This window comes from Typopeltis vanoorti, chromosome 6 (genome assembly GCF_054136105.1).
Source record: "Typopeltis vanoorti isolate ZY-2024b chromosome 6, IOZ_Tvanoo_1.0, whole genome shotgun sequence".
Lineage (NCBI taxonomy): Eukaryota > Metazoa > Arthropoda > Arachnida > Uropygi > Thelyphonidae > Typopeltis > Typopeltis vanoorti.
The window spans coordinates 32,305,844-32,333,387 of NC_143554.1; the positions used below are offsets into that span (position 1 = coordinate 32,305,844).

At 35.6% G+C, this 27,544-nt stretch overlaps 1 protein-coding gene across 4 annotated transcripts in view; it reads right to left on the reverse strand.

Moving 5' to 3' along the window:
• The window catches only part of unc-104 (kinesin family member unc-104), a 942,286-nt gene that overhangs the window by 636,923 nt on the left and 277,819 nt on the right, over nt 1-27,544 (reverse strand). For all 4 annotated transcript variants that reach the window (XM_090394094.1, XM_090394092.1, XM_090394093.1 and 1 more), the window contains exon 13: nt 2,014-2,176. In XM_090394094.1, the coding sequence (XP_090250220.1) occupies nt 2,014-2,176 (163 nt within the window). The remainder of the gene's footprint in view (nt 1-2,013; nt 2,177-27,544) is intronic.

A 27,544-nucleotide genomic window follows, 5' to 3' on the forward strand; every position in this document is an offset into this window, starting at 1 on the left:
ATTTCAATAGTATTCCACAATTTCAATAGTATCAATGCTGAATTCCTTTCCCGATGGCCTAACTTTATATTGACTGATATAGTTCTGATATAGAGGACTGGAGTAGAGGATTTGTTATAAAGCATGTAAATTGAAATGGGCTGGCCATATTAGCAGATTAACAGATGAAAGATGGAAAAGACAGAGGGGGTGAGCTACAAAGGTTTGATATAAGATAGTGGACATCAGCTAAGGACAGAAACAACTGAGAATGTATGGGAGATGCATGTATAGGGAAGTGGATGGAATGTGACTTGAAAAAGTTACATATTTGGTCTCTAGAGCAGGGTTTCCCAATTATGTAAAAACAAAGAAAGAAAAATCACAAAAAAAAAAATCCTTAGCCCACTCATGGTACAAAATGTACTACAGGTTTACATTAGTATTTTGTGGGTGGGATCCAACATAAAAAGATGATTAGCAAAGTGTCCTGACTCCCTGGAAGTACCACTTATTATAATAATAAAAGGATTTGTAAAGAGAATTGTTTTCCTCTCTTTTTACTACTGTTGAATCGTTTTAATTTGGCAGAAGAGTTCAGAATGACAACTGCTTCCCACACTTGATGGGATGTAACGAAACCTAGTATTTAGAATTGTTATGGTATTAAATGGTGTAGCCATTCAAAAATACTACTGTGAAACTGCCCCTTTGTTTATCATTATTTACAATAATTTCCACCCTTGTTCTTATATTACTGTGATACTAATTTTTATCTAGCTTGCACTTGGATAATTTGAATTTTGAATATCCCACTCCTAAATGCTGAACAAATCTGAAGCCTTCATTATTTCAAAATGGCAATAGTGATTTTCACTTTTCATCTATATACCATCATGATTTGAATTATACAGATTTTTTTTTTTGTTGTTGGAATAGCATATTTAATTCTGATGTTTTAAATGATATCTGATTATGAGGTATACTATTATAATGTGTACATAATCCAAACTGTATTATATTGGCTAAATATCAGTCAACCAGCAGTTATCATCATTCATCAAATATTCAAGTAAAAACCTACTAAGAACTATACCATAGAATAGTGAGGATAACAGATTGTGTCTGAAGTTCTCAATTACCAATAAGAACTTCCACAACTACCAATAAGTTCAAAGAAAGTTATAACAGATATTGTGTGGATAGTTTGGGTTTTCTACAATGAATCTTCCATTGGAATATCATATTTAATTTAAGTTGTTGGAATAGCATATTTAATTCTGATGTTTTAAATGATATCTGATTATGAGGTATACTATTATAATGTGTACATAATCCAAATTGTATTATATTGGCTAAATATCAATCAACCAGCAGTTATCATTCCTCAAATATTCAAGTAAAAACCTACTAAGAACTATACCATAGAATAGTGAGGATAACAGATTGTGTCTGAAGTTCTCAATTACCAATAAGAACTTCCACAACTACCAATGAGTTCAAAGAAAGTTATAATCGATATTGTGTGGATAGTTTGGGTTTTCTAGAATGAATCTTCCAACTGCAGAGAAGTACTGCAACATAATATTATCACTTTAATGTACCCAAAAAAGAAAAAAGTTTCTCACTTTTTCAGTGATTAATTTTGCTATTAGAAATACAGAATCCTTGTAATGAGTGGGAGTGAAGCTACCAGTGTTAAAATAATGAAATACTGCATCTGTAATTAAATTTAGTTTCATTTATTCCCTAATCAATATTTCTTCCTAGCTATCATTAAATAACCACTATGGCAATTCCATTCTCTCCTGTTTTTATTCATGGAATTCTCTGATATGTATTTTCCAGAAAAATTGTATAAGCTAAATCATTCTGAAAAACTTGAAATACTTTGCATAAATCATAAAAAATGAAAAATTAAAAAAACAACTATCAGTTGTGAGAAGAACGATTATAAATTTCAAGAATTTACTTCAAAACTTAAGTTACTCAATGAAAATATCCAATAATAACTTGGCTGTTTATATTACTAACCTTTGTACACGAATTGCTTCTGTTTTCTTCAATTTTTCTTCCCATGTTTCATTTAATTCAGCTATTAGTTTCTCTGATTCTTGTAATTTCTCTATAACATTTTCACCAGCAGGTGAGACTGGTTGCTTTCTCTTATTGGACACATTTTCATTATTAACTTCATCTACAATAAAAAAATTTTTTTTTTTTCAAAACATGTGTTTGAACTTTAAATTTCACCAACTAAATGTGTACTTAAATTTAATTGCAACAAATGTAGTATTAAATATGATAATCTCTCATTTATCTCAAATAACTAAGCTTACCATTTCCTGAGATGGTCAATTATCGACTGATTTCTGAAACAGAACTTGCTAAGGCACACAAATAAATGGCCAGCAAATCTATTTTCCAAGGTGACTAGGTAATTTAAGAAAGATACTATATTTCAAATAACAAGAAAAAAAAATGTTTTCAGTAACTAAATACAACTTATCAGCACTAATTGTTACAAACCTACTACATTATATTAAGTTTTTTTAACTGATTTGATATTATCAACTGGAAGGACATTTTTATGGTGCTTCCAACTATAAAAAGTTATCTGGCTCAATAACATACCACCATGAATAAGCAGAAGGTCCAAAACACGGGAAAGTATTAACACTAGATCTATATAATCAAGAACATTGACTGATATAGCTAGGTCAGCATGTGGTGAAGCTGCCTGCAACATATAAACAAGACCACCATGGTGGACACAAGAATTCAAAGAAGCAGTAGTGAAAAAGAAGAAGGCACCAAAAGCTTCTAGCAAGTAAGTTGAAAGATGCCCTAAAAGAAGAATGCAGAGAAAATTATAAGAAGAACAATTTTCTTTGAAGAACAAGAAGTATAACAGTAGCTAAATAAAAGTCATGGGAATACTTCAGTAAGAATACAGAAGATAAATATAAGAAAGATGGCAAAACGATCTGGAGGGTATTGAAAAAGGTCAGAAATGGATAAAACAATAGTATAGAAGGAATCGAAGATGATAAAGGTTACATGAAAACTGAAGATAAAGATATACTAGATGAGTGGAATAATTATAAAGAAAGAGTGTTAAATTAAACAGTCAAAACAGAACAGCAATAAAAAATATTCAAGAGGAATGCAAACAAGAGTACATATCAATATCTGAGGTAAAAAAAGCTATCAAAAGCCTAAAATGTGAAGGGGCACCTCAAATGCATGATATTCGACCAGAAATGCTGAAATATGAAGTTATGAAAGTTTTAGAGTGGATATGGCTACACTACATTGCATAATTCAGAAGGCCTCATCAGAAAATTGAATTGCAGATTATCAGAGTAGAGTTCTCATAGTACCATTCGTAAAAAGGGGAAATAAAACTGAATGTGAAAATTACAGAGGAATTTCTCCACTAAGTATTTCAGATAAGATTTATACAAGCATTCTTGAGAAGAGGCTATGAAAAACAATGGAAAAGAAACTTATTTTTCATGGTGTCAAGAGACTAATTCAAGAGACTCACACTAGCCATTATTCACGCAATACCTATCATACCTCTGCTTAAATTTGTTTACTTTGGGGGCACTCACAACTACCTCTGGCAAACCATTCCACTCATTCACCACTCGCCAAGCAAAGAACTTAGTCTGTACACCCTAATTAACCACACTCTTACAAAACATCCAGGAGTGATCCCTTGTTCTCACTCTACTATATGTATTGACCTGAAAGTTTCTGTCAGGTATATGAATGAGAACAGTTTTTGCTAAAAAATTGAAGAACTTAAGTTTCTATCATGTCCTCGTGAAAATTATGGAAACAACTACAGTGTTAGAGTAAAACTTTAGTTTAATAAAACCAAATTAAACACTCACCGTTTCGACCTTCACATTAAGGTCATAACATCTGGAGTATACACATATATACAAAGTAAGAAGCTGCACTACAATCTGCATGAAATGCTAAAGTTACTGACCAACTGTTAGAACTATTGGCCTGACATCTGGTGAAAAAAAAAAAAAACTTACTACATCAAAAATAGAGTACTATTATTATTATCCATTAGGTTACAAAATTAAATTAAGCTGCAGAGCAACGTGTTTACAAAAAGGAAAAAAATTAATAAAGAAAAAAAAATTACTTATATAAGTATAGATATAAATTACAACCAAATAGTATGGATAGTGGCCAATAATAGCTGAAAAATTGCTTAGAGTCTTAAAGTCAGGGTCTGCTGGAAACTAAATCCAAATTCTGGGGATTTTTATGCCACCATTATTGTTAAGATTAGGGTGGTTAATCAAAATTACACAGGTTTCTTTAAATTTCCATTCATACCAGGTTTTTGTATGATGTAACGAGCAAGTACTTTTCCAATCAATCTGATTTGGAGTCATTAACACTCAAAACCAGAGGTATAAAAATTTGCTCTAATGAACAAGCATTTAAACAATAATTAAAAATTATTAGCAATATATTTATAAATAATGGCTATAGCAAAAATACTATTAATAAAGTTCTACATAAAACTTCAGCAAAAAATATAAAGGGTTATCGGAAAAATTTAATAGGATCCTACACCATTATAATCTTAGTGCCACTTTTAAACCACCATTTAAAATTAAAAAACATATTCAACTCCTCTAAGGATCCTCTTCCCCCAACTGGCACATCCTGGAGTTTATTGCATCTATTGCACCTGTAACTTACCTTATATTGGTGAAACTGGGCATTCAATCCCTATCCATAAAAAAGAGCACAACCAGCACATTAAATTTAACAATTTTGATGAAGCAAGCCTCTCAGATAACGCTCATAACATCCTACACCAAATTGATTGGAAAAGTACTTGCTTGTGACATCATACAAAAACCTGGTATGAACAGAAATTTAAAGAAGCCTGTGAAATTTATATGTATACTTATATAAGTAATTTTTTTATTTATTTATTATTTATTAATTTTTTCCTTTTTGTAAACATGTTGCTCTCTAGCTTAATTTAATTTTGTAACCTAATAGATAATAACAGGACTCTAGCTTTGATGTAGTGAGGTTTTTTTTTCCACCAGAGGTCAGGCCAGTAGTTGTAACAGTTGGTCAGTAACTTTAGCATGCCATGTAGATTGTAGAGTAGCTTGTTTCTCTGAAACTCTGCAACCAACATATCTTCACAGGAAGAATTCTGCAGGTCTGTCACCAGTTTGATCACTTGTTTCTGAATCCTCTACACCACCTCCTGATCTCAGACAAAACCTAGGCAACCAAATTATTTAGTAGTCAAGATGTGGCTGAATTTAACCTTATAAAGAGGGGTAATAACCTCCCTATCTTTACTTGTCAATGTGTACTTCAACATCTAAGTAATCATATGAGATATTTTGTAAACCCTTGCAATATGTCTTCTGAATTTCAAATCTATATCTACAATCACCCTCAGATCCATATCCTCATCTATTTCCTGTAATCTAGTACCATCAATATGATACAAAGTGTGTAATCTTTTCATCCTGAACTGCATTACCATATATTTTACAACATTAAATTGACAGCCATTGTCCTTTGCCCACACTGTCAATTTATTTAAGTCATCCTGCAAGATATCACCTTTATCAACCTCCACAGTTTTGCATCATCAGCAAACAACTCAATATCCCTCCTCAAATTTTCTGCTATATCATTAATGTCCAAATTATTAAGTATTGGCTCTAGTACAGAGTCCTGGAGCACACCACTAGTCATTCTCATTTGCCTTGATTCCACTCCATGACACCATCTACTGATGTCTATCTATCAGCCAACCTTCATCCAAGCAACCAGCCTCATATCCATTTCCTCCAACACAGAAATGTGCAGCTGGCCTTTCTGATCATGCCCTGAACACTTTACACAGAATTGACTGGAAAAGCACCAGTTGTTTACATCACATGAAAACGGTAGGAACGTAAATTTAAGGAAGCCTGTTAGATTCTTATCAACCACTCTAATCTTAACAATAATGATGGTCAAAAAATCCCAAGCATATGGAAAGCACATATTCTATCCACTTAACCTTTCTCCCTAAGAGTTAACTATAAATACGACCATAAGTAATCCAGAATCTTAAATCTAATATAACAATTGTCATGTTAAATTAGGACATCACTGTTACTGTAAGAAAACTACCTATATGAATGTTTCTCTGATGTCATCTAAAATAGAATATAGCTAAAGGACAAAACAGAAAAACCCTTCAAGTCCGTCACTTCTTGGCCATCAGACACAGTTAAAAAACTCAAACCCCACTACGCCCGCCCCCCCCCCAGAATATATGGGGTTCCGAAAATACACAAACAAAATGTGCCCCTTCGACCAATAGTGGAAGGAATAGACAGTCCCAATCACCACCTAGCCAAGAAATTAGCGGCAACACTCAGGGAGTTGGTAGGTCATTCCTCCTCCTACATAAAAAACACACAACACTTTATAAACAAAATCAAAAACATAACACTCGACAAAGACGACTTATTAGTCAGTTTTGATGTTTCTGCCCTTTTCACTAATGTCCCCATCATGACACAATTCTCCTACTACAGAACAAATTTCCGCCCAACATTACAGCCCTCTTTGCCCACGTACTAAAGTCCGGTTACTTCGTGGGGCAAAACAAATTCGACCTACAAAAGGAAGGTACAGCCATGGGCTCACCATTATCCCCCCCAATCGCGAACTTCTACATGGAAACCTTTGAGCAAAGCGCTCTTGATTCCGCCACACTTCGACCGACAATCTGGCTCAGATACGTTGACGACATGTTCGCGATCTGGCCGCACAGGCGACAAACGCTAAACACATTCCTCAGCCACCTAAACAAACAACACGAACACATGCAATTTACCATCGAAATCGAAAACCATAATTTGCTTCCGTTCCTAGACACACTAGTTACATGTCTTCCTTCAGGCAGTCTATCCTTCACGGTCTACCGAAAACCGACACACACGGGCCAATACATACATGCGAATTCATACCACCACCCAGCACAAAAATATGGAGTCATTAACACCCTTAAAAACAGAGCCACAACTATTTGCTCTAACCAGCAAGCCCTGAAACAAGAACTACTTAAAATCATTAGTGACACATTTATAAATAATGGCTATAACAAAAATACTGTCAATAAAATACTCTATAAAACTACAACAAAAACGAATCTAGATTATAGTAAAACCATAGCCATCCCATACATTAAAAGGTTATCAGAAAAAATCAACAGTATCCTACAACATTATAACCTCAATGCCACCTTTAAACCACCCACTAAACTTAAAACCATATTCAGCTCCTTTCCTCCCATTAGCACATCCTGGAGTCTATTGCATCCGCTGCACCTGTAACTTACCGTACATTGGTGAAACAGGACGGACAATCCCTATACGCAAGAAAGAACACATTAAATATAACCATTATGGTGAAGCAGGCTTCTCAGACCACGCACTTAACACCTTACACCAAATCAACTGGAAAAGCACCTGCTCCTTACACTGCACAAAAACATGGTACGAAAGAAAATTTAAAGAATCCTGCGAAATCCTGATAAACCACCCAAATATCAACAATAACGATGGTATGAAAATTCCAAGGATCTGGATGGCACACATTCAGCCAACCTAATATGAAAGATTCAACATAAGTCAGGACTCTAGCCAATCCGCCAGTATTAGAAACCATTCCACTCCAACTGGCTGGAATGATGTTAATATATGTATATAGTAGACAACACAAATAATAGGACTCTAGCGATGATGTATAATTTTTTTTTTTTAATTTTATTTTTTTTTATTTTTTTTTTTTATATATATATTTTTTTATTTTATTTATTTATTTTTTTTTATTATATATATATATATTTTTTTATATTTTTTTTCCACCAGAGGTCAGGCCAACAATTGTGGTAGCGGTTGGTCAGTGTCTTTAACGAACCAGTCTGATTGTAGTATAGCTTGTTTCTTGTATATATTTGTACGCTCCAGAAGATGACCTTGACATAAAGGTCGAAACGTCGAATTGTAAATTTTAGTAATATTAAACTAAAGTTTTTATTCAAACATGGTAGTTGTCTCCATAATTTCCAAAAATGCATTCGGATCACCGTGCAAGCCTAAAAGAAAGGAAAAATGCAAAATAGAATATAGCTTTGATGTAGTTTTTAATTAAGTAATTAATTAATTTATTGTTCACGTGTATTTGTATTTATTTAATTTTTTTTATATATTCTATTTTCACTAGAGGACATGTAGAATACCCATTGATCAAATCATTGTCTCTTTAGCATACTGTGTGAAATGTAATTCAGCTTGTCCCTGTATATACTGCAGATGATGACCTTGATATGAACGTCGAAATGTCGGGAAATTAAAATAGTTATTTATAACACGGTTGCAGAGTCCATAATTTATCTAAAATTAATACTTTTAACCAACTTTTCCAATACTTTTAACCACCACTCCAGAAATACTAACTGGTCTGCAATTTGCTACTTGTCTTCGAGCCATCTTTATGTAAAATAACTATCATACCCTCTTTCTACTTCCTTGAAGCTTTGCCAGAGCTGAGACTTAGATTAAACAACTTCATCAAATGCGCTGCCAGTTCTCTTGCACATTTTCATAGAACACAATTTGACATACCATCCAGTCCCACTGCTATGCTCACATTGACATTTTTCAATATGTTGAGTATCTCCAGTTCATCTATTCTCACATCAGTAACTGCAGTAACTTGAAGAGTTCATTTCAAAGACAGTTTGTCAAGACAATTTTCACTTTACAACAACAAGTTGAGAAATCGTGGGAATATAACAACACACATCTGTGTTTAAGTTTTGTCGATCCATTGTAAAAGGCATAAAACAAGCCTATAGGAAAGCTTTTCAAAATAGTACGATTATATGTGGTAAATATGACATCACACAGATCAGTATACAGTTAATATTTAAGTCATAAGTGAATAGTTTATATTTAAATTGTTAAGTGCATAATGTATATCTAAGTTTTAAGTCAGCAGTTAGAAATGGAGGAAAATAGGAAAAAAGTTTAGTGTAAAAACTGGTGGTAAGACAAGGGTGCACACTATCTCCACTCTTATACATTATCGATAGACTGCATTATTATTATTACGGGCAACTGTAAAGAGTCCTTAGCCTCATCGAGGGAGGCCCTAACATCATGTCAAGAACAACTATTCAACATTCACACAGTATCTATCATACCTCACCTTGAACTCATTCATGGTCATAGCACCCACAACAGACTATGGCAGCTTATTCCACTCATTCACCACTCTCCAAGTAAAAAACCTTGTTCTAACACCCTTGCTAACTACACTCTTGCTCAGTTTCCATGGATAGTTTCCTAGTCCTCCCACCACCAGTCCTGTTCTCAAAAATATCTTCTGAATTAATCTTATAGAAACCCTTCAGTAATTTGAATGTCCCAATCATATCACCCCTCTTCCACCTATCAACCAATTTCTGCAACCCACAAATCTTCAACCTGTTCTCATAAGGTTCATTCCATAGACCTGCTATCATCTTGGACACTCATCTCTGGATCCTCTCCACCTACTCCCCATCAAGAAGAAACCCTGGCACCCAAATCTGGGCACAAAAGTCTAGATGGGGTCTTATCAAGGCTCGATACAGAGGAACAATATCTTGCTTGTCTCTGCTCGTCAAAGTATTCTTCAGTAACCAAGTGATTTGATAGGTTGATTTAGCCACTTTTGCAATGTGTCCCCTAAACTTCAACTCCCTATCCACCAACACTCCCAAATCCCTGGCCTCGTCAATCTCCTGGAGTACAGTTCCACCAACGTGATATACTGTTGCTAATCTTTTCACCCCAAAATGCATAACCTTACATTTTGCCACATTAAATTGACATCCATTCTCCTTAGCCCAGTCCTCCAAACTATCCAAATCATCCTGCAAAATTTTGACAACCTGTGCATTCACTATTGCTCTACCCAACTTCGCAAACAAATGAACAGTTCCTCTCAGATCATTTCCTATATCGTTAATGAACAAATTAAATAGTAATGGTCCAAGAACAGAACCCTGCGGCACAACACTAGTCACAAGCAGTCTTTTGGATGCTACTCCTAAAAAAACTACTCTCTGATATCTCTCCATCAACCATCCTCCTATTCCATCTCACCAACCCTATACCCATCCCCATATGCTGCAGTTTACTGATTAGAATTCTGTGTGTTATCCTGTAAAAGGCCTTATAAAGGTCCAGCAGAATCACTGTAAACCCATTACCATTATCCAGTTCAGCCACCACTGTGTTATAAAACGTGAGCAAGTTACTGAGGCATAATCTACCCTTCACAAAAACATGCTGTCCCCCCATACAGTATCCCATTTTCTTCTATCCATTCCTGCATTCTTCTTGACTACTTTCTCCAAAACCTTGACTCCTGATATGCTGATCAGTCGATAGTTTGCAACAGCAGTCTTGGAACCTCCCTTATGCAGTGGTACTATTTTCCCCTCTTTCCACCCCCTCAGAACTAACCCAGACCCGAGACTCAAATTAAACAAAATGGTCAAGGGCACTGACAATTCTTTAGCCACTTCACGTACGACACGAGCTGGTATACCATCCAATTCCACGATGTATTCACATTGAGGTTTTGTAATAGACTATTCACCTCCACTTCATTCACCATAATTCCCATATAAGCTGTTGGTTCCTTCATTCCTGCAATATCACCACCTGGATGATATACTCTTGCAAAGTGCTCACTCAGTAATTCCACTATATCAACTGATTCGGTTACTTTCCTACCATCGGCATTCTTTAAAATCATTCTGCCATATACATTTTGTTTTTTACTTGCAACATATCGAAAAAACTGTATGGGATTCTCTTTAGCCTGCATGGCTAATTTTCTTTCATAATCCGCTTTTGCTTTTCTTACCACACTCATTACCCTTCTGGCCTGAGCTTTATACCATACTTGTGCCTGCAGGTCACCTTTCTCCTTAAATTCTGTCCACAGTTGTTCTTTTTTTTTTTTTTTTGCAGCTCAAGCTTAATGGTGTTATTCATCGATTTAACCCTTACTTGATTTACTATTCAAACTCTACGTATACAGTCAGCCATTGCTTCCTGCAAACACTCCTTAACCACCTCCCATGCACTATCAACATCCAGCCCTTGCAGTTTTACATGCCATGGCACTGAACCAAGCAATCTCCTAAGCTTGTCATACTTACTGCCCGTAAATCCACATGTACCCTGTCTTAATTGAAAATTCCACATATTTAACCACCTCCCAGGTCAAGACCCTATGATCACTCACCAATTGATGGCAATGTGGTCATATTCATTACAGCCAAATTCTCGGATGCAATTACTAGGTCAAGCACTCTCTGACCCCCCTAGTATTTTCCATTACATGCTGTCGCAGATAGTTATCCCTTAATAACTGCATAAAATCCAATTCCTTCCTCCCGTGTGTCCTCTCCTCCTTCCAATCAATGTTACCATAGTTAAAATCCCCCATAATAATTACCCCCTCCTTCCACTCATTGCTTCTATTTGCTTATGCATACTATCTCCACCATGTATTCCATCACCTGGTCTATAGCAGCACCCAACTGTATATTTTGTTCAGCTAGTCTCAATCTCACATCAAATAGCCTCAAATGTGCTCTTTTCTCTATCCTGCAGTTCTGCTTCTATTCTCCTTAGCTGCAATTCATCAGCTATCATCAATAACACTCCTCACCCCATTTTATTCTCTATGTCCCTCCTGAACACACTATACCCCTCACATTCTATCCCACTAGATATATCATCATCTGTCAGCCATGTTTCACTACTAATAACCTGTGGGCTGGAAGAGCCAACCAAGGCCAAAAATTCTTCCTTCTTGTTCCTAATACTCCTGGCAACAACACTTTTTCCAGTCTCTGCACACCAAATCCATTCAGATACAAACCATCCACCTTATATAAATTCTTTCGCCCATCAAACTCACTCCACACGTCCACACCACTCCTCTTGCATAACCTCCGCATAGTCATTTGCAATTATGGCCCTCCTTCTTAACTCTTCTCTGTCATACCGTGGCAACAGACTCACTATCTTAATTATCTCACTCTTTTCTTTTGCTACCTCTAGTAATTCCTTCAGGTCCTCTCTCATAGCAAATTTATCACCTTTTAAATCATTTGCATTTTTGAAAATTATGGAGACAACTACCGTGTTTGAATAAAAACTTTAGTTTAATATAACTAAAATCTACAATTCGACGTTTCGACCTTAATGTCAAGGTCATCTTCTGGAGAGTACAAATATACACAAGAAACAAGCTATACTACAATCAAACTGGTTCGTTAAAGACACTGACCAACCGCTACCGCAATTGTTGGCCTGACCTCTGGTGAAAAAAAAAAAAAAAAAAAAAATTATACATCAACGCTAGAGTCCTATTATTTGTGTTGTCTACTATATACATATATTAACATTATTCCAGCCAGTTGGAGTGGAATGGTTTCTAATACTAGCGGATTGGCTAGAGTCCTGACTTATGTTGAATCTTTCATATTAGGTTGGCTGAATATGTGCCATCCAGATCCTTGGAATTTTCGTGCCATCTTTGTTATTGATATTTGGGTGGTTTATCAGGATTTCGCAGGATTCCTTAAATTTTCTTTCGTACCAGGATTTTGTGTGGTGTAAGGAGCAGGTGCTTTTCCAATTGATTTGGTGTAAGGTGTTAAGTGCGTGGTCTGAGAGGCCTGCTTCACCATAATGGTTATATTTAATGTGTCTAATGTGTTCTTTCTTGCATATAGGGATTGTCCGTCCTGTTTCACCAATGTACGGTAAGTTACAGGTGCAGCGGATGCAATAGACTCCAGGATGTGCTAATGGGAGGAGAGGAGCTGAATATGGTTTTAAGTTTAGTGGGTGGTTTAAAGGTGGCATTGAGGTTATAATGTTGTAGGATTCTGTTGATTTTTTCTGATAACCCTTTAATGTATGGGATGGCTATGGTTTTACTGTAATCTAGATTCGTTTTTGTTGTGGTTTTATAGAGTATTTTATTGATGGTAATTTTGTTATAGCCATTATTTATGAATGTGTCACTAATGATTTTTAGTTCTTCTTTCAGGGCTTGCTGGTTAGAGCAAAAAGAAGGAATTTAAATCATTTGTTCCTGCCACTACTATCATTTCTTTTATCCTCTGCTTTTGCACTCTGATAGACTCATTTACATCCTTAAATTTTCACACCCATTAAGTACGATTTTAACAAACTCTCATCTATTACACCTCTTACTAAAGAATCACCGTACAACACTCGCTCATTCATTTTTCTTACACTCCCGATCATACTCTTATATTTCTTATCATACATTTGCCTTTCATTAGCTGATGCACTTAGTAAACAATTTTGCAAACGCTCAAGCTGCTGCTTCGCCTTAAGTATCACTCCGTGCAACTGTGCAATCTCACTCATTGAAACTAACTCTTCATTTTTTTTATCCGTTAAACCTTCAACCCTCACTTTCAACACCACTCTCAAAGCTATCTGGTACTACATCACAAATTCCTATCATATCACTATTTTCTACATTCTGACTTTCAGCATGGACATCAATCTCGCATTATGAAAGAAAGTAGCATCAAACTTGATATTAGAATTGGAGAATATCAAACTTAGCTATTTGCTTTATGCAGATGATGATGTATTCCTAAACACATCCAGTACAATTCTCCAGGAATCTCTCTAACTAAACTGAATAACAAATGTAACACATTTGGCATGAAAATTAGCAATAAAAAGACCAAAACTATGAAAACAGGCAGGATCAGAGAAAACTTCAGCTGCATCTCAACAGAGAACCTATAAAACAAATAAAATATTTCTGCTATTTAAAGCACTATTTACTGTGAAGATGGCAAATTAAACATGGAAATAGACAAAAGAATATGCAAAGCTGGTAAGGTGGGGGGGGGAGTCCGTTGTATAAATTTGTTTAGAATATGAGAGATATTAACCAAAACACTAAACTAGTAGTATACCAGAGAGTATTCAAATCAGTTTTCAGTTATGGATCTGAGAGTTGGTATAGAAATGAAGCACTTGATCAAAGACTATAGAGAGTATAGATAGGAGAGTGAACAGATGGCAGAATCATATTAAAAATTAAGATTAGGAAAAAACTTAACATTTTTAGCATTCAAGAATGTGTAAGTAGAGCTGATTATTATTATCAGTTAAAGATTCCAAAGGAAAAACAATTTTTCTCCTGATATCACATGGAAAGTGAACAACAACAACAAAAAAAAAAAAAAAAAAAAAAAAAAAGGGAAGTTAAATTAAAGCTTTCAAAGAAAGTGTTTGCATAAAATATTTTGTCCCCATTGTATAAAACATGATGAATTATTTAAAAAAAATGAGCAAATAAAGCATCACCAGTGAAATAAAAAACAATTGTAGATGGAAATGGACTGGACAGGTACTGAGAATAGACAGGACAGATTCAAAGAGCATTTTATAACAGAGATCCACAAAGGAAAAGGCCTTAACTAACTTGGAAGAGAATGAAAAAAAAAAGAAAGAAAAATGGCTGATGGTGAGGATTTTTCTTGCAGGAATCTCGGGTTATTCATCTCAAAAGAAAACAAAGCAGATCACAAAAATTATAATTATTAAATTTTTATTTAAGAGGGAACAGTGGTATCATGTGGTAGCAAGAATGCTATGACTACAATCCCATTTTTGAAATTGTAAAGTTCTTTTTTTCTTTTTACTAGTGAATTAATATTCAAAATCTATCAATGAATTCAGTATGTCAAGTTGAAAATATTGATATAAAGAATGTAAGTATCCGTTAAGTAGCATATAAGTCTTAAGTTTTCAAAGATTGAAGCAAACAGCAGTTAACCACGCAACAGGAGAACGAAAAAAAGTTATTTGGGAATGTCTGAAGAAACATAGCAACGAAAATCGAATGCAAAGCATGATGAGTGGAAGTGTCTATACTGTAGGGGGGGGGGGGGAATGATGCTGCTTTCAACAGCAACCAGTAAACAGCCAATGGAGCAAACAATGGCAGGTGGTGATCAGCCAATGCAGCAAACAATAGCAGAAGAAATGGAAGACAATGGATATAACAACTCAAATGCATGTGAGCCCATTTGAATCTATAGGAAATAGAGTGCAAACTTTCAAAGACTGCTTAATCATATTTGTTCAAGAACTATATGAAAAACAGATCACCCAAATTATGGAAAAATTTAACCAATACAAGATTTTATTAAGTTTAATAATAATTCTGTAGAAGTAGAGAAATTAAAAACAGCATTAAAAAGATAACAAAAAAAAACATAACTTAATCAAAGAGACAGCACATACCTGAAACAATAAAGACTGTATTAACGCCCTTACATAAACACAGAAAAAGAAACATAAGTAATTACAGACCCATCACCATATTGTTGGTAACACTGGACAACACACAATTTGCCTCTGAAATGAAAATAGTGATTCTTTACTAATTTTGATGTGCTGAACACGAAAATGGCAAAATCTGTTGATTGGCTCTTGTTTAGGAGAGATTCAGTGTACATAGGTATCATTTGGTAATGCTGTATTTTAATCATCTGATTGAAACACATTGCATCAGCCAATCATACACAACACCCTCAGGAGCTATTGCATCACTGGCTGTGAGCAAGTGTTTGTGCAACTTCCTGGGCTACACTCCCATTTACTCCTGCATCATAAGTACTACATGAGTGATCCCTGCAGAATAAATCCAGCAGTAGTGATGACTCATACTTATGTTAGTATTGCAAATAACTTTTTTTATTTGTAATACTAACATAATATTTGTAGGGAAGTGACGTTTGCAAGCCAGAAGAAAGGTCATCACTCTGTTAGTGAAAAATGTGTATCAGCTTTATTTCGGATGTAAGATTGAGGGACCAGGACTAGGCCTGCCCCCCCCCCACACACACACACACACACACATATGTTGCAGTGCATGTGCTAGAAATCTTCTAAAGTAGCTGAAAGGATGCAAAGTGTTGATGCCGTTTACTGTTCCTATGGTTTGGAGGGAGCCAAGCAATCATGTAAATGACTGCTACTTCTGCATGGTACAACCTGTTTCGGGTGGGCATCCCGAGGAAAGAAGAAGCAGACAATAGCATACCTGAATATACCATCTGCTCTCCAACCAGTTCTGCACAGTGAAGAACTTACCATTCCTGAACCTCTGAAAGAATTTTCCGTTGATTCAGAGGACAATAAGGATAGAGGAGAACCGATGTCGGATTCTCATGAACCTTCACAGTCTAATGATGATGATCCACATGTCAGCTATAATACGTCATCTGTGCCACACACATTCACACATAAGAACTGAATGATCTTAGTCACATCTGTAGCTGTCCAAGGACAAAGCAAAGTTACTGGGTTCAAGACTTCTACAATGAAATCATCATCATCATTATCATCATCAAATTCCTGCCATGTACCCTCAAGGGGTGTACAGGATATGATAGTACTACATGAAAAAAAATTACATCATTATTAATTTCCTATCTACAATTTTCCTCCAAATCAGTCTGTTACTTGTCAAGACTCCAACATTATCAGATCTTATATTTCTATCGTCTAAAGCACTTTGTACTGTATCAATCCACCTATATCTTGGTCTTCCTCTGGGTCGTTTTGGTGCCAACCTGGCAGAGAACACTTGTTTTGCTAATCTTTCCTTGCCATTTCTGTTTAAGTGACCATACCACCTGAGATTAGCTCTGCTAATGCATTCCTGGATGCTGACAATGTCAAGTTCTTTCCTAATATCCTCGTTTTTAATATGATATTGCCATTGATGCCATCTGTTCACGCCTATAATCTTTCTCAGGACTCTCATATCTGTGGTCTCTAGTCTTTGGTCAAGTGTTTTACTTCTGACCCAGCTCTCAGATCCATAAGTTAAAAGTGGTTTGAACACCGTCTTGTATACAGCTAATTAAGTGTTCCGACTAATTTCTCTCTTATTCCATATGAATTTATTCAATTGACTTCCTACCATACTAGCTTTGCTGATTCTGTTGTCTATTTCTATATTTAATTTACCATCTTCAGTAAAAATCGTGCCTACATAGCTGAAATGTTTTACTTGTTCCACATGTTCTCCATTCACAACACAGTTGACATTTTCAATGATTCTGCCTATTTTCATTGTCTTTGTCTTTTTATTGCTGACCTTCATACCATATCTATTACAACAGCTATTCAATTTAGTCAGAGAATCTTGCAGACTTGTAGCGGATTTATTTAGAAGTATAACATCATCCGCATAAAGCAAAGAGCTGACATTAGCATCTCCAATTTTGATATCATGTTTAATACCACTTTCCTTCATAATGTGATCCATATAGATAATGAATAACAGAGGGGATAATGTACATCCTTGTCTCACACCAGATTTAACATTAAACCATCTTCCTGTACGTCCTTCAATTCTAACTGCTGACTTACAACTCAAATAAAGACTAAGTATTGCTTGATATAATGCCCCATTGACACCATATAACTGCAGTGTATCAAATAGCTTCTCTCTTGGCACCTTGTCATATGCCTTTTCCAAATCGACAAAACTTAAATACAGATCTTTGTTATATTCCCATGCTTTCTCGACTTTTTGTCGTAAAGTGAAGATCTGATCCTGACAGCCTCTATTTGGCCTGAATCCAGCTTGTTCTTCACCAAGCTTTTCTTCCACAATTCTTCTCAACCGTTTCTCAAGTATACTGGCATAGATCTTGCCAGGAACACTCAGTAGGGAAATACCTCTGTAATTCTCACATGCAGTTTTATTTCCCTTTTTATATATGGGTACTATGAGAGCTGTACTCCAATCATCGGGAATTCGTCCCTCTGTCCAGGCTTTCTGAACTATGCAGTGCAGCCACTGTAAGACTCTTATACCACCATACTTCAACATTTCTGGTCGAATATAATCTACTCCTGCTGCCTTTCCACATTTCAAGCCTTTCATGGCTTTTTCTACTTCAAGTATGGATATGTATTCCTGACTGCATGCCTGTTGAGTGTTTTTTACCACTGTGCTGTCATCACTGCTTGTTTCATTTAGCAGTTTTTCAAAGTAATTACTCCATATACTTCAAGGATATCTTTTTCTCCCATTTTCATGTCACCTTTATCATCTCTAATTCCTTTTACAGCACTCTTTCCTCTATTCTTAAGCTTCTTCAACAACCTCTAGAATATTTTGCCACCTTCTTGATATTTATTTTCTATATTCTTGCCAAAGTCCTCCCATGACTTTTGTTTAGCTAGTTTTACACAGCGTTTAGCATTCTTGCATTTGTCTCTATATTCTCTAAGAGCACAAGCTGACTAATTTGACAGGAATTTTGATATGCTTTCTTCTTTTCCTTCACTGCCTCTTTAACTTCCTGTGTCCACCAGGGAGTTCTGATTTTTTTATCCTTACAGACAACCTCATCACATGCCTCTCTGGCAGAATCAATCAATGTTTTCTTCAGAGTTTGCCACTGAATCTCCAAGGTTTGATTCCTGTTCTCAAACTCTTTCATTTTTTCTTCAATTCTTCTCAAGGAAAATGTCTTAGTGACTTTGTTTCACATTCATCATGAGCAGTTTGCACCTTACTTCTGAAAGGAAGATGACCTTGTGTTTTGCTATGATGCAGATCACCTGATGAATGCTATTTGAATCAAACATGACCTCTGCATGAATGGAGACTTCATAGACTTGTCAAAATTGAGTTTCAAGATGGTGTTGCTGCATAATGAAAAACAGCTTCCATCTGTTCCAGTCGGACATGCTGTCTGTATGAAAGAAACTTACAAAAACCTAAAACAACTGTTGGAGTGTCTTCAATACAGCAAAGTATGGCTGGCATCTCTGTGGTGACTCGAAGGTAGTATCTCTGTTGATGCTGGGATATATGAAAAATGGCTGTTTTGTGTGTGAATGTGAACAGCCAAGCAAGGACTCTGCACTATGTGAAGAGAGAGTGGCTTGCAAAGAAATTTTTGAAGGTTAGAGAGAAGAATGTGCAACACACAGCACTGTCAGAAACACGCAAAATTCTGTTACCACTCCTACACATCAAACTCAGTCTGGTAAAAAATTTCATAAAAGCCATGGACTGGACGTGATCAGCTTTCAAGTACCTGGCTAACAAAATCCCTCAACTCAGTGAAACAAAAATTAAAGAGGGAGTTTTTGTGGGTCTTCAGATTTGAGAGCTCTTCATTGACAAGATGTTAGACAACCTGCTAAAGAGTGATGAGAAAAAAATCTTGGGACGTGTTTTGTCTGGTGTCAACTAACTTCCTCAGAAATGTCAGGGCAGAAAACTACAAGGAACTGGTTGAGGACTTGTCTGTGTATCACAAACTTGCCTGCAATATGTCCTTAAAAATACACTTGCTCCATTCCTACATGAATTTCTTCCCCAAAAAAAATAAAAATGCAGCATGGTTAGTGATGAGCACGGTGAACATTTTTTCCATCAAGAAATTGCAATGACGGAGAAAAGATACCAGGGAAAGTTGTCCAAGTGACAAGTGATCAGTCAACATGGAGTCAACATGTTGACTGACTACTGTGGGATGCTCATTAGAGATAATCCTGAGCAGCTATACAAATGACAGGCAAATCGACGTCAGATGTAGAAGTGGACATTTACCGGTATACGTGATAAATACGTATTCTCTATATCATCATCATCATCATAATAATAACACAATTACGGGTATAGACCATATTAGTCTGTTCCAGTCTCATTATCCATCCAATATCCTTTTAGAGTATTTTCTATATCATCATCATCATCAAATTCCTGCCATGTACCCTCAAGGGGTGTACAGGATATGATAGTACTACATGAAAAAATTACATCATTACTAACTTCCTATCTACAATTTTCCTACAAATCAGTCTGTTACTTGTCAAGACTATTTTCTATAAAGAGTATTTTCTATATAATACTCTATTACATAAGAAACTATTGCGCATCTCTCACAAACCATAGCTAATTTTGCATTTTCATTGTCATATTCGTGTTCAGCACCTCGAAATCTATAAGAAATGAATAAATTAATCTGGGGGCCATGACTTTTGTAAAATTTTGCTGTCCAGTGTAATCAACCAAACTAGGGAGTGCAAATTCTCCTCATACATTGAAAAATTTCCACATCTTCCCAAAAACGCAATATGATTTTCAAAAGAATAAAGGAACACCAATGCTCCTAGAAAACTTCACAGACCTAATAAAATGCTGCATTAGATAAAAACAGAATAGTCTTAGTTGTTTTTATTGACTTAACTAAAATGTTTCACACAATACCAAAAAACACCTTATTGAACAAACTAACACATATCAGAAACAGAGGACACCTACTCCTGTGGTTTAAAGCATACATGGAAAACAGAAAATACATCACACATATAGGATCTGTGCACAGTAAAGAGCTACAGGTAACCAGTGAAATACCACAAGAAACTGTTTTTCCTTCTTCTTTTTCCGATTAAGTTCAACATCTTCGTCATTATCAGCCATTGTCGATCCACTACTGGATGAAGGCCTTTCCAAGTTTACTCCAAAAGTGTCTGTCCATGACTCTCATTCCCCATATCACTCCTGCAAATCTGATGATATCATCAATCCCCGTGATTTAAGTCAGCGTCGTTTTTCCTCTCGTGGAATCCAATCCAGTACTTCTTTTGTCCATTGTTAATCTTGTCTTCAAGCAATATGTCCAGCCCATTGCCACTTCAGATGTTTCACTCTTTCTATGATGTCAGAGACTTGGGTTTGGTTTCTTATCCACGTATTCCTTTTGTGATCCAGTCTTGTGATACCAAGCCTACTTCTTTCCATACTAAATTGTGTTGTTCTTAATTTCTTAATTTTTGAATTTCCTTTGCATTTAGAGTCCATGTTTCACAGCCATATGAATATATTGAAACAATACATTGGTTAAAAAACTTTTCTCTTCAGGCATAATGGTAATTGGCTTTATGGAATATTGAATGAAATTTTCCAAATGCTTTCCACCCAAGCATCGTGCATCTTTTAATTTCGTCCATGGTATTTTGTTCCATTGATATCTATTGTCCTAAGTATATGTAATGATTTACTTGTTTAATTTCTTCATTATTAATTTTCATTATTTCTGGTTGGACATAGCTATTGAACATAACTTGGGTCTTCTTTAATTTTATCTTTAGGCAGCTATTTTGCTAGCAATTTGGAGTTCATGGATACGAGTCTGTAATTCATGCGCAGTTGAAGTAAAGACAACTACATCATCAGCAAAGCGTAAATGGCTTAAATATTTTTCATTTATCTTCAGACCTTTCCTTTCCCAATCAAGAAATTTGAATATTTCTTCTAGGCACGCCATGAATAATTTTGGAGATATGGTGTCACCCTGTCTTATACCGCTCTGTATTTTCACAGTATACACACACATCACAATTAATGAACCTCTCCTAAAAAAAGTATTATATTCCAATACATTGATACCACGGCCATAGTGCCCATTCGCAACAATGCAAACAGCTAACACAAACATGCAGCATGGTATTAATCTGATCACCAATTGGCTAACTGAAAATGACATATATATATATAAACTCTGAAAAAAAAAAAGAAAAAAAAAAGCTAATGATATTTAAAAACTCCATAACCAAGCAACAGAGACTAGATATCTCACTATCCAACAACATCCATTCTCCTATACACAAAGCACTGATCCTAAAATCACAACTATCACACAGGGGAAAATAACATGTTACCTCAAACATTACTTCGATGCTGATCTAAATCAGAATAGCGATACAAATTATCTACACAACAAATTCAAGATAATAGCAAGCAAACTATACCGATTAAAAGACATAGCTCCCACATACATAAAAATACTACTTTATAAGGCATTATATGAAAAACATTTTAAGATATGAAATTACATTGTATGCATTCTGCACAGACTACAAACTTAACAGATTACAAATGCTGCAAAATAAAATAATAAAACTGATATTCTAGGAACAAATAGAAGATTCCATACTCATACGGACGGCAATGACAGAAAACAAAATATTTAAGGTAATAACAATTATGCCACTACACAGTTATACTAAAACACTACTTCAGTAAAATCGACAGAATAACATATCAGAAAACAAGACCACAGTGAACAAATTACATAATATAAATGTATAATAATCACTATGAAAAAGCCATCCGGAGCTGAAGTCCTAATTGGCACCATCTGTTCTTGGTTAAAGACTGAGTCAACAAGTATTAATTTGATCTTAAGATGACTGTCTTCCATATTTTTGGTAAATTGATGCAGTCATACTTGTTGACGTTTGGGGAATGTTTTAAAGTTGCTGCTGATTCCAAAAACAGTCTCTCTGCTTATGACTTCTCTGTAGCATTTTTGCTCCGCTTCCCATTTGATTCTGTGTGAAGTATCTGAGGAATGGTCTGCTAATCCTGACTTGCCATAAAGAGTCTGGAGAGTCTAAAGAGTCTTGCTATAAAAAGTCTGGAAAAGTGTTGTTTGAATGAAGTGAAAGTGGATGTGCAAAATCAGGGAAACTAGAGTTGTTGGAAGGAAGGGGGCTGTTGAGCGAGCACAGAGATATCAGTGAGGCAGTTGATTATAAGAATGTGCATAAAATATTTAAGTTAGTACTACTGATAACAAATCAGAATGGGATAGTTAGTATAAAGCGTCAAGATAACAGTGGGCCTATGGGGGCTTTTGCACTTTATGTACACTATTGTCAGGAGTATTCGGAACGGGGGGAGAGAGTTTTTCACATTAGTTAGTTCATCCTGGCCGAAGGTTATTGGCATTAATGAGACATGGCTAACAGAATATTAGCTATTTAAATGCACTAAAAATGTATCCAATGTGTCTGAACCATATGGCCAAATATCAAATCCTACCCCATCAACATAGCACAACCAAACAAACAGATTGAGAGTGGCTGTAATGATTGCTTTTCTAGGTGTTCTATGTAGAAGCTGGGTAAATGGAGGACGGGAGGAAGAATCCATGGCTATGCCATCTAGTAGTTTGTATATCTTCTTTTCCTGTACTGTAAATATGAATAATTTAAGCATGTCTAAGGGGAAATGTGACTTGAACAAATCAAGGGTCTCGGTAAATGGTACACTGGTGAATAGTAAAGTAATATCGAAACTAATCATTATGCATGAAGTTTTTAAAATATAGTCTATTAACATACATTTTAGGTGAACAGAACTTTTTTACAAATGAGGATGAATCACCTTTGAGGGGAGGCTAGTAATTTAGCCAAATTTTAGCAAGTTTGCATGTAGGACTGTTTATACTATCCATAATTGGGCATGGGAGGATGTATCTTGTTAGTGCATTTTAGGTGCTCCATATATTGTGGGTTACATGAAAAGGCTCGAGTTTGTTCACTGCTTCTTTCTATCCAGATCTTCAGTAATTTACAAACTTTATAATGAGTTAGTAAAAAAAAGTCACTTCCTCGCTAAGAAGTCATTTTGCCTTTTTACAAGGTGTAGATATAACCACAGCTAGAGACTACTGTGTGCACATGTAGCACACTGTGTTCAGATGAGATAAAGAAGCTCTGGAAAGAGTGAGAATAGTAACAAAGATGACAGTGGAATTATGGAACGTAGATTATACAGAGAGATTGTGTGTGTGTGTGTGTGCGCGCGCATTGCATAAACAGAGGAAAGACGGATGATATGATAGATATCTATAAACTTCTGAGAAGGTGTTATAGTTTATAGACTGATGAAAATTTTCATTATATGGAAGGCAGGGGAGAGAAAAGGGGGGAATCCGTGGAAGTTAAGTTTGTGTGCGGTTAAGAAAGGTGTGAAAACTAGGTTTTTTTTTTTCCCAGTGAATGAGTGTAACAGTTTGGCTGTTTGAAACGGATTTTTTAATTTTTTATTCCCTGGTTAAATATGGTCTTAGAATAACTGTCTCTAAGATTAAAAATGTATTAAACAAAATATAATAAGAAAATGAATGTGTTCTAAAAGAATCCTCCAATTATCCAGTTTACTGATCAGAACCCAACCAAATCTCAAAAGTATATAAATAGTAAAATTAAATTACATATAAGCTAAAAGAAACTATTTAAAAAAAAAGCAACTAAAATCTTACCATGCTAAACCATCCCAGATATATGTGGTCCCCAAAATTTCCAAACTCGTTACCCCAACCTTCATCCTATAGTTGATAAGATACACAGCTATCATAAACTTGCCAAACAGTCAGCAAAATCACTTTCCTCCCATAATGGATAACCTCCCTCCTTCATTAAAAATTCTTTTCATTTTATTACCTTAATAAAAATTCTTAATCTAAAAAAATGCAGACATTGTTGTGTCCTGAATAATCAAATTATAAGTGGGAAATAATATTAAATTATTCAGGAACAACTGATCTTTAATTGTAGGTACAGAATGTCGTGTTTTGACAATGAACGCCGTGTACATATATATTAATATGAATAATATGCGAGACTTTACCTGTTTTGTAGGAAGTCTAACAGTAAATTTATTTAAAATATTAATTTATGTAAAGTATCCCATTTCATGTAGTATAAGAAAGCAAAGTGTATAAGCTAAGGTCCAAGGGTCACACTTTAGCCGTCCAGAATAAAGTATGACCGGAGGGAAAGTGAAGTTATACGAAAAGGAAGCTAGAACGCTTTCTAGGAAAACACACTGCACGCATGTGAAAGAGTGCACGTAGCGCGATAAAGAACGTGGTAAAATGCGAGAATCTCCAAGATTGAAGCGGGCAATATAAATGCCAATCCCCCCCACACACACACACGAGGCTTTTTTTGGTTCCTGTTTCCTGACCTCGTGGATGTTGGCTCTCGGTCTCTGCCAGCAGAGAAGATTCTAGGCTGGCCGTAGAAGTTATGAGTCGTCTGCCGTAGCATGCGTGTTAGGGCTAGCTATTTCCTCAGACTAGGATAGATATGCTATATCGTGCAACGGTGATCCAGATGCGTGCCTGCAATACTGGTGAAAGTTATGAGTGGCACATCGCCTTTCCAGTTCGGAGAATCTGGCCATACAGCCATCGTATGTGACCCGGAGAATTGTAGTCCTTAAGAAGCCTTGATGTCCAGACAAGGCTGAAGAAAGAACTGAAAGTCATTCCAGGAACGGTAATGTAGATTGTCATATTCTGATTTCCAGTTGAAGATGTGTGTGTGTGAATTCTATGGGATAATTTGTGTAATGGATATATTGTAAAGAACTTTAGGAACTATCCCTATTTTGGCATTGACCTGTCCCTGTCTGTCTCCCTAGAAGGGATTTGTATAAGAGATGATTGTGATATGTTGTGAGATATAACTAGTGATCACGTGAGTGATAAAAGATAGGCTACATAAGCTAGAAGTTTGTTAAATTATATATAGAAGTGGTCCAAGTAATTTGGTCTTGCACTGTAATGTTAATATTGAATTTGAGATCTTGCTAGCAACGTGATATAGTTAACCATGCATTTATATTTTCTCATGTATAATTTCTTGATTTAATAAATATGTTTCATAGCATTTGCCTGAGTCCAGCTTGTTATATGAATTCAATTAGCTACGCATAAAATTACCAGAGTAAAAGTCCAAAAAATATTAGACCCTACAAACCACAGATCCCCTCCACAGCAAGGATTACTCTAAATCCATCACCATTCCCACATCCGAGGCACCTAGGAAAAGATTACCAAAATCTTAATAAAGCATGACCTGACCTCTTGTTACAAACCTTACAGAAAATTGGCATCCCTTATCTGCTCCACTAAAGACCAACCACTTCCCCTAGACCTACCTGGTGTATACCAGGTCCCTTGCAGTTGTAAACTGTCTTACTTTGGCCAAACAGGCAGGGCAGCAAATATCAGAATTTCTGAATACAAGGACTACATCCGGTTTCACAAGTACAGCCATTCTGGTCTTGCAGACCATACTCTGGATACACACCACAGAATACGGTGGAAGAAAGCTACAGTAATACACCGTAGCAAATACAAATTCGAAAGACTATTTATGGAATCAGCCTCAGCCCTAAGAAATTCTCCAAACATCAACAAATTTGGTTGTATGGAACTGCCCCAAATTTGGGAGGCTTACATCAGCAGACCTTCAGCCCAACGGCCAAGAACACCTACTTAGCCGGCTAGAGGGCACCACCAGGGCTTTTAGGAGAACAATAGCTTCATCTCTTCATTCCCAGTTACTGTGTTTGTAGTGTCTACGTGCACGTGCCTTTTTTTTTGTAAGTTCCTTTAGAAGATGGCAACGTGACTTTGCCGAAATATCGGAAAATATTTATTAAAGTATAATTTAATTTATATCCTTAACTACATTGTTCATTTCCTTAAGTGTTTTAATAATACTAGGAATAACATACAGTTAGGGCGCATGATTACATTGGAATCTCAATATGCATGCAGTAACGTGTTAAAGAAGTAAATTAAAACATAACTGAAAAAAAAATAATAATAATAAATAAATAAAAAAATAACGTATATAAAGAGATCCATATTTATAAATTTAAGGACACAAATACATACGTGTTGAAAAGATTATTTTATTAATTATTTATAAAATAAAAAAATTAAATAAATTTTTTATTTATTTTATTTTATTAGTAATTAATAAAATAATCTTTTCAACATGTGTTTCTGTGTCCCTAAATTTATAAATATGAATGCTGGTCACCGTGTAACCTTAAAAGAATATATAAAGAGATTATTTTACACAATTTTGTATGACAATGTCCCATACTTTAGGAATAATAAGAATGTCGTTGCAGTTTAAATTTGGTCTGTGTAGTAGGGCTTCACCACTTTCTTTACATAAACGTTCAACTTTATATAAACGTAAAAGCTTCGACTTTTCCCAATGGATCCTATGGTTTGGGATTAAACTCCGTGTTGAGAGAGACCAGATTTCTGCGGTTTGAAAAGACAAATGTGATCTTGATGTTCTCGGAACATCAAGACCACATTGATGTTCCAAGAACCTGTCTATCCAAAGTAAAACAAATTGCAGGAGCATGGGATCTCATAAATGCCAACTAACATCAGAGGTTAGAGTTTGTCCTTAGGAGAAGGTAACAAGTTATAGATCTGGCTGATGGGTTTGTAAGTAGTGGCAAAATTGTATTTCTTCATAATTTTTGAAAGACATTCAGAGATGCCTTTGACATAAGGTATGGGCTTCTTCTCGTCTAGGTTGATGTGTGGGGAAGTGACTGATGATTTTTTGAGTTGTTTTAAGATTATATCCATTTAGTATGGCTGTATTTTTGATTATTTCTAGTTCTTGGTTTAGAGATTCTTCAGAGGAGCAGAATTTGTTTGCTCTGGTAACTAGTGATTTAATGATGCCAAATTTCTGAGATGGATGATGAGCAG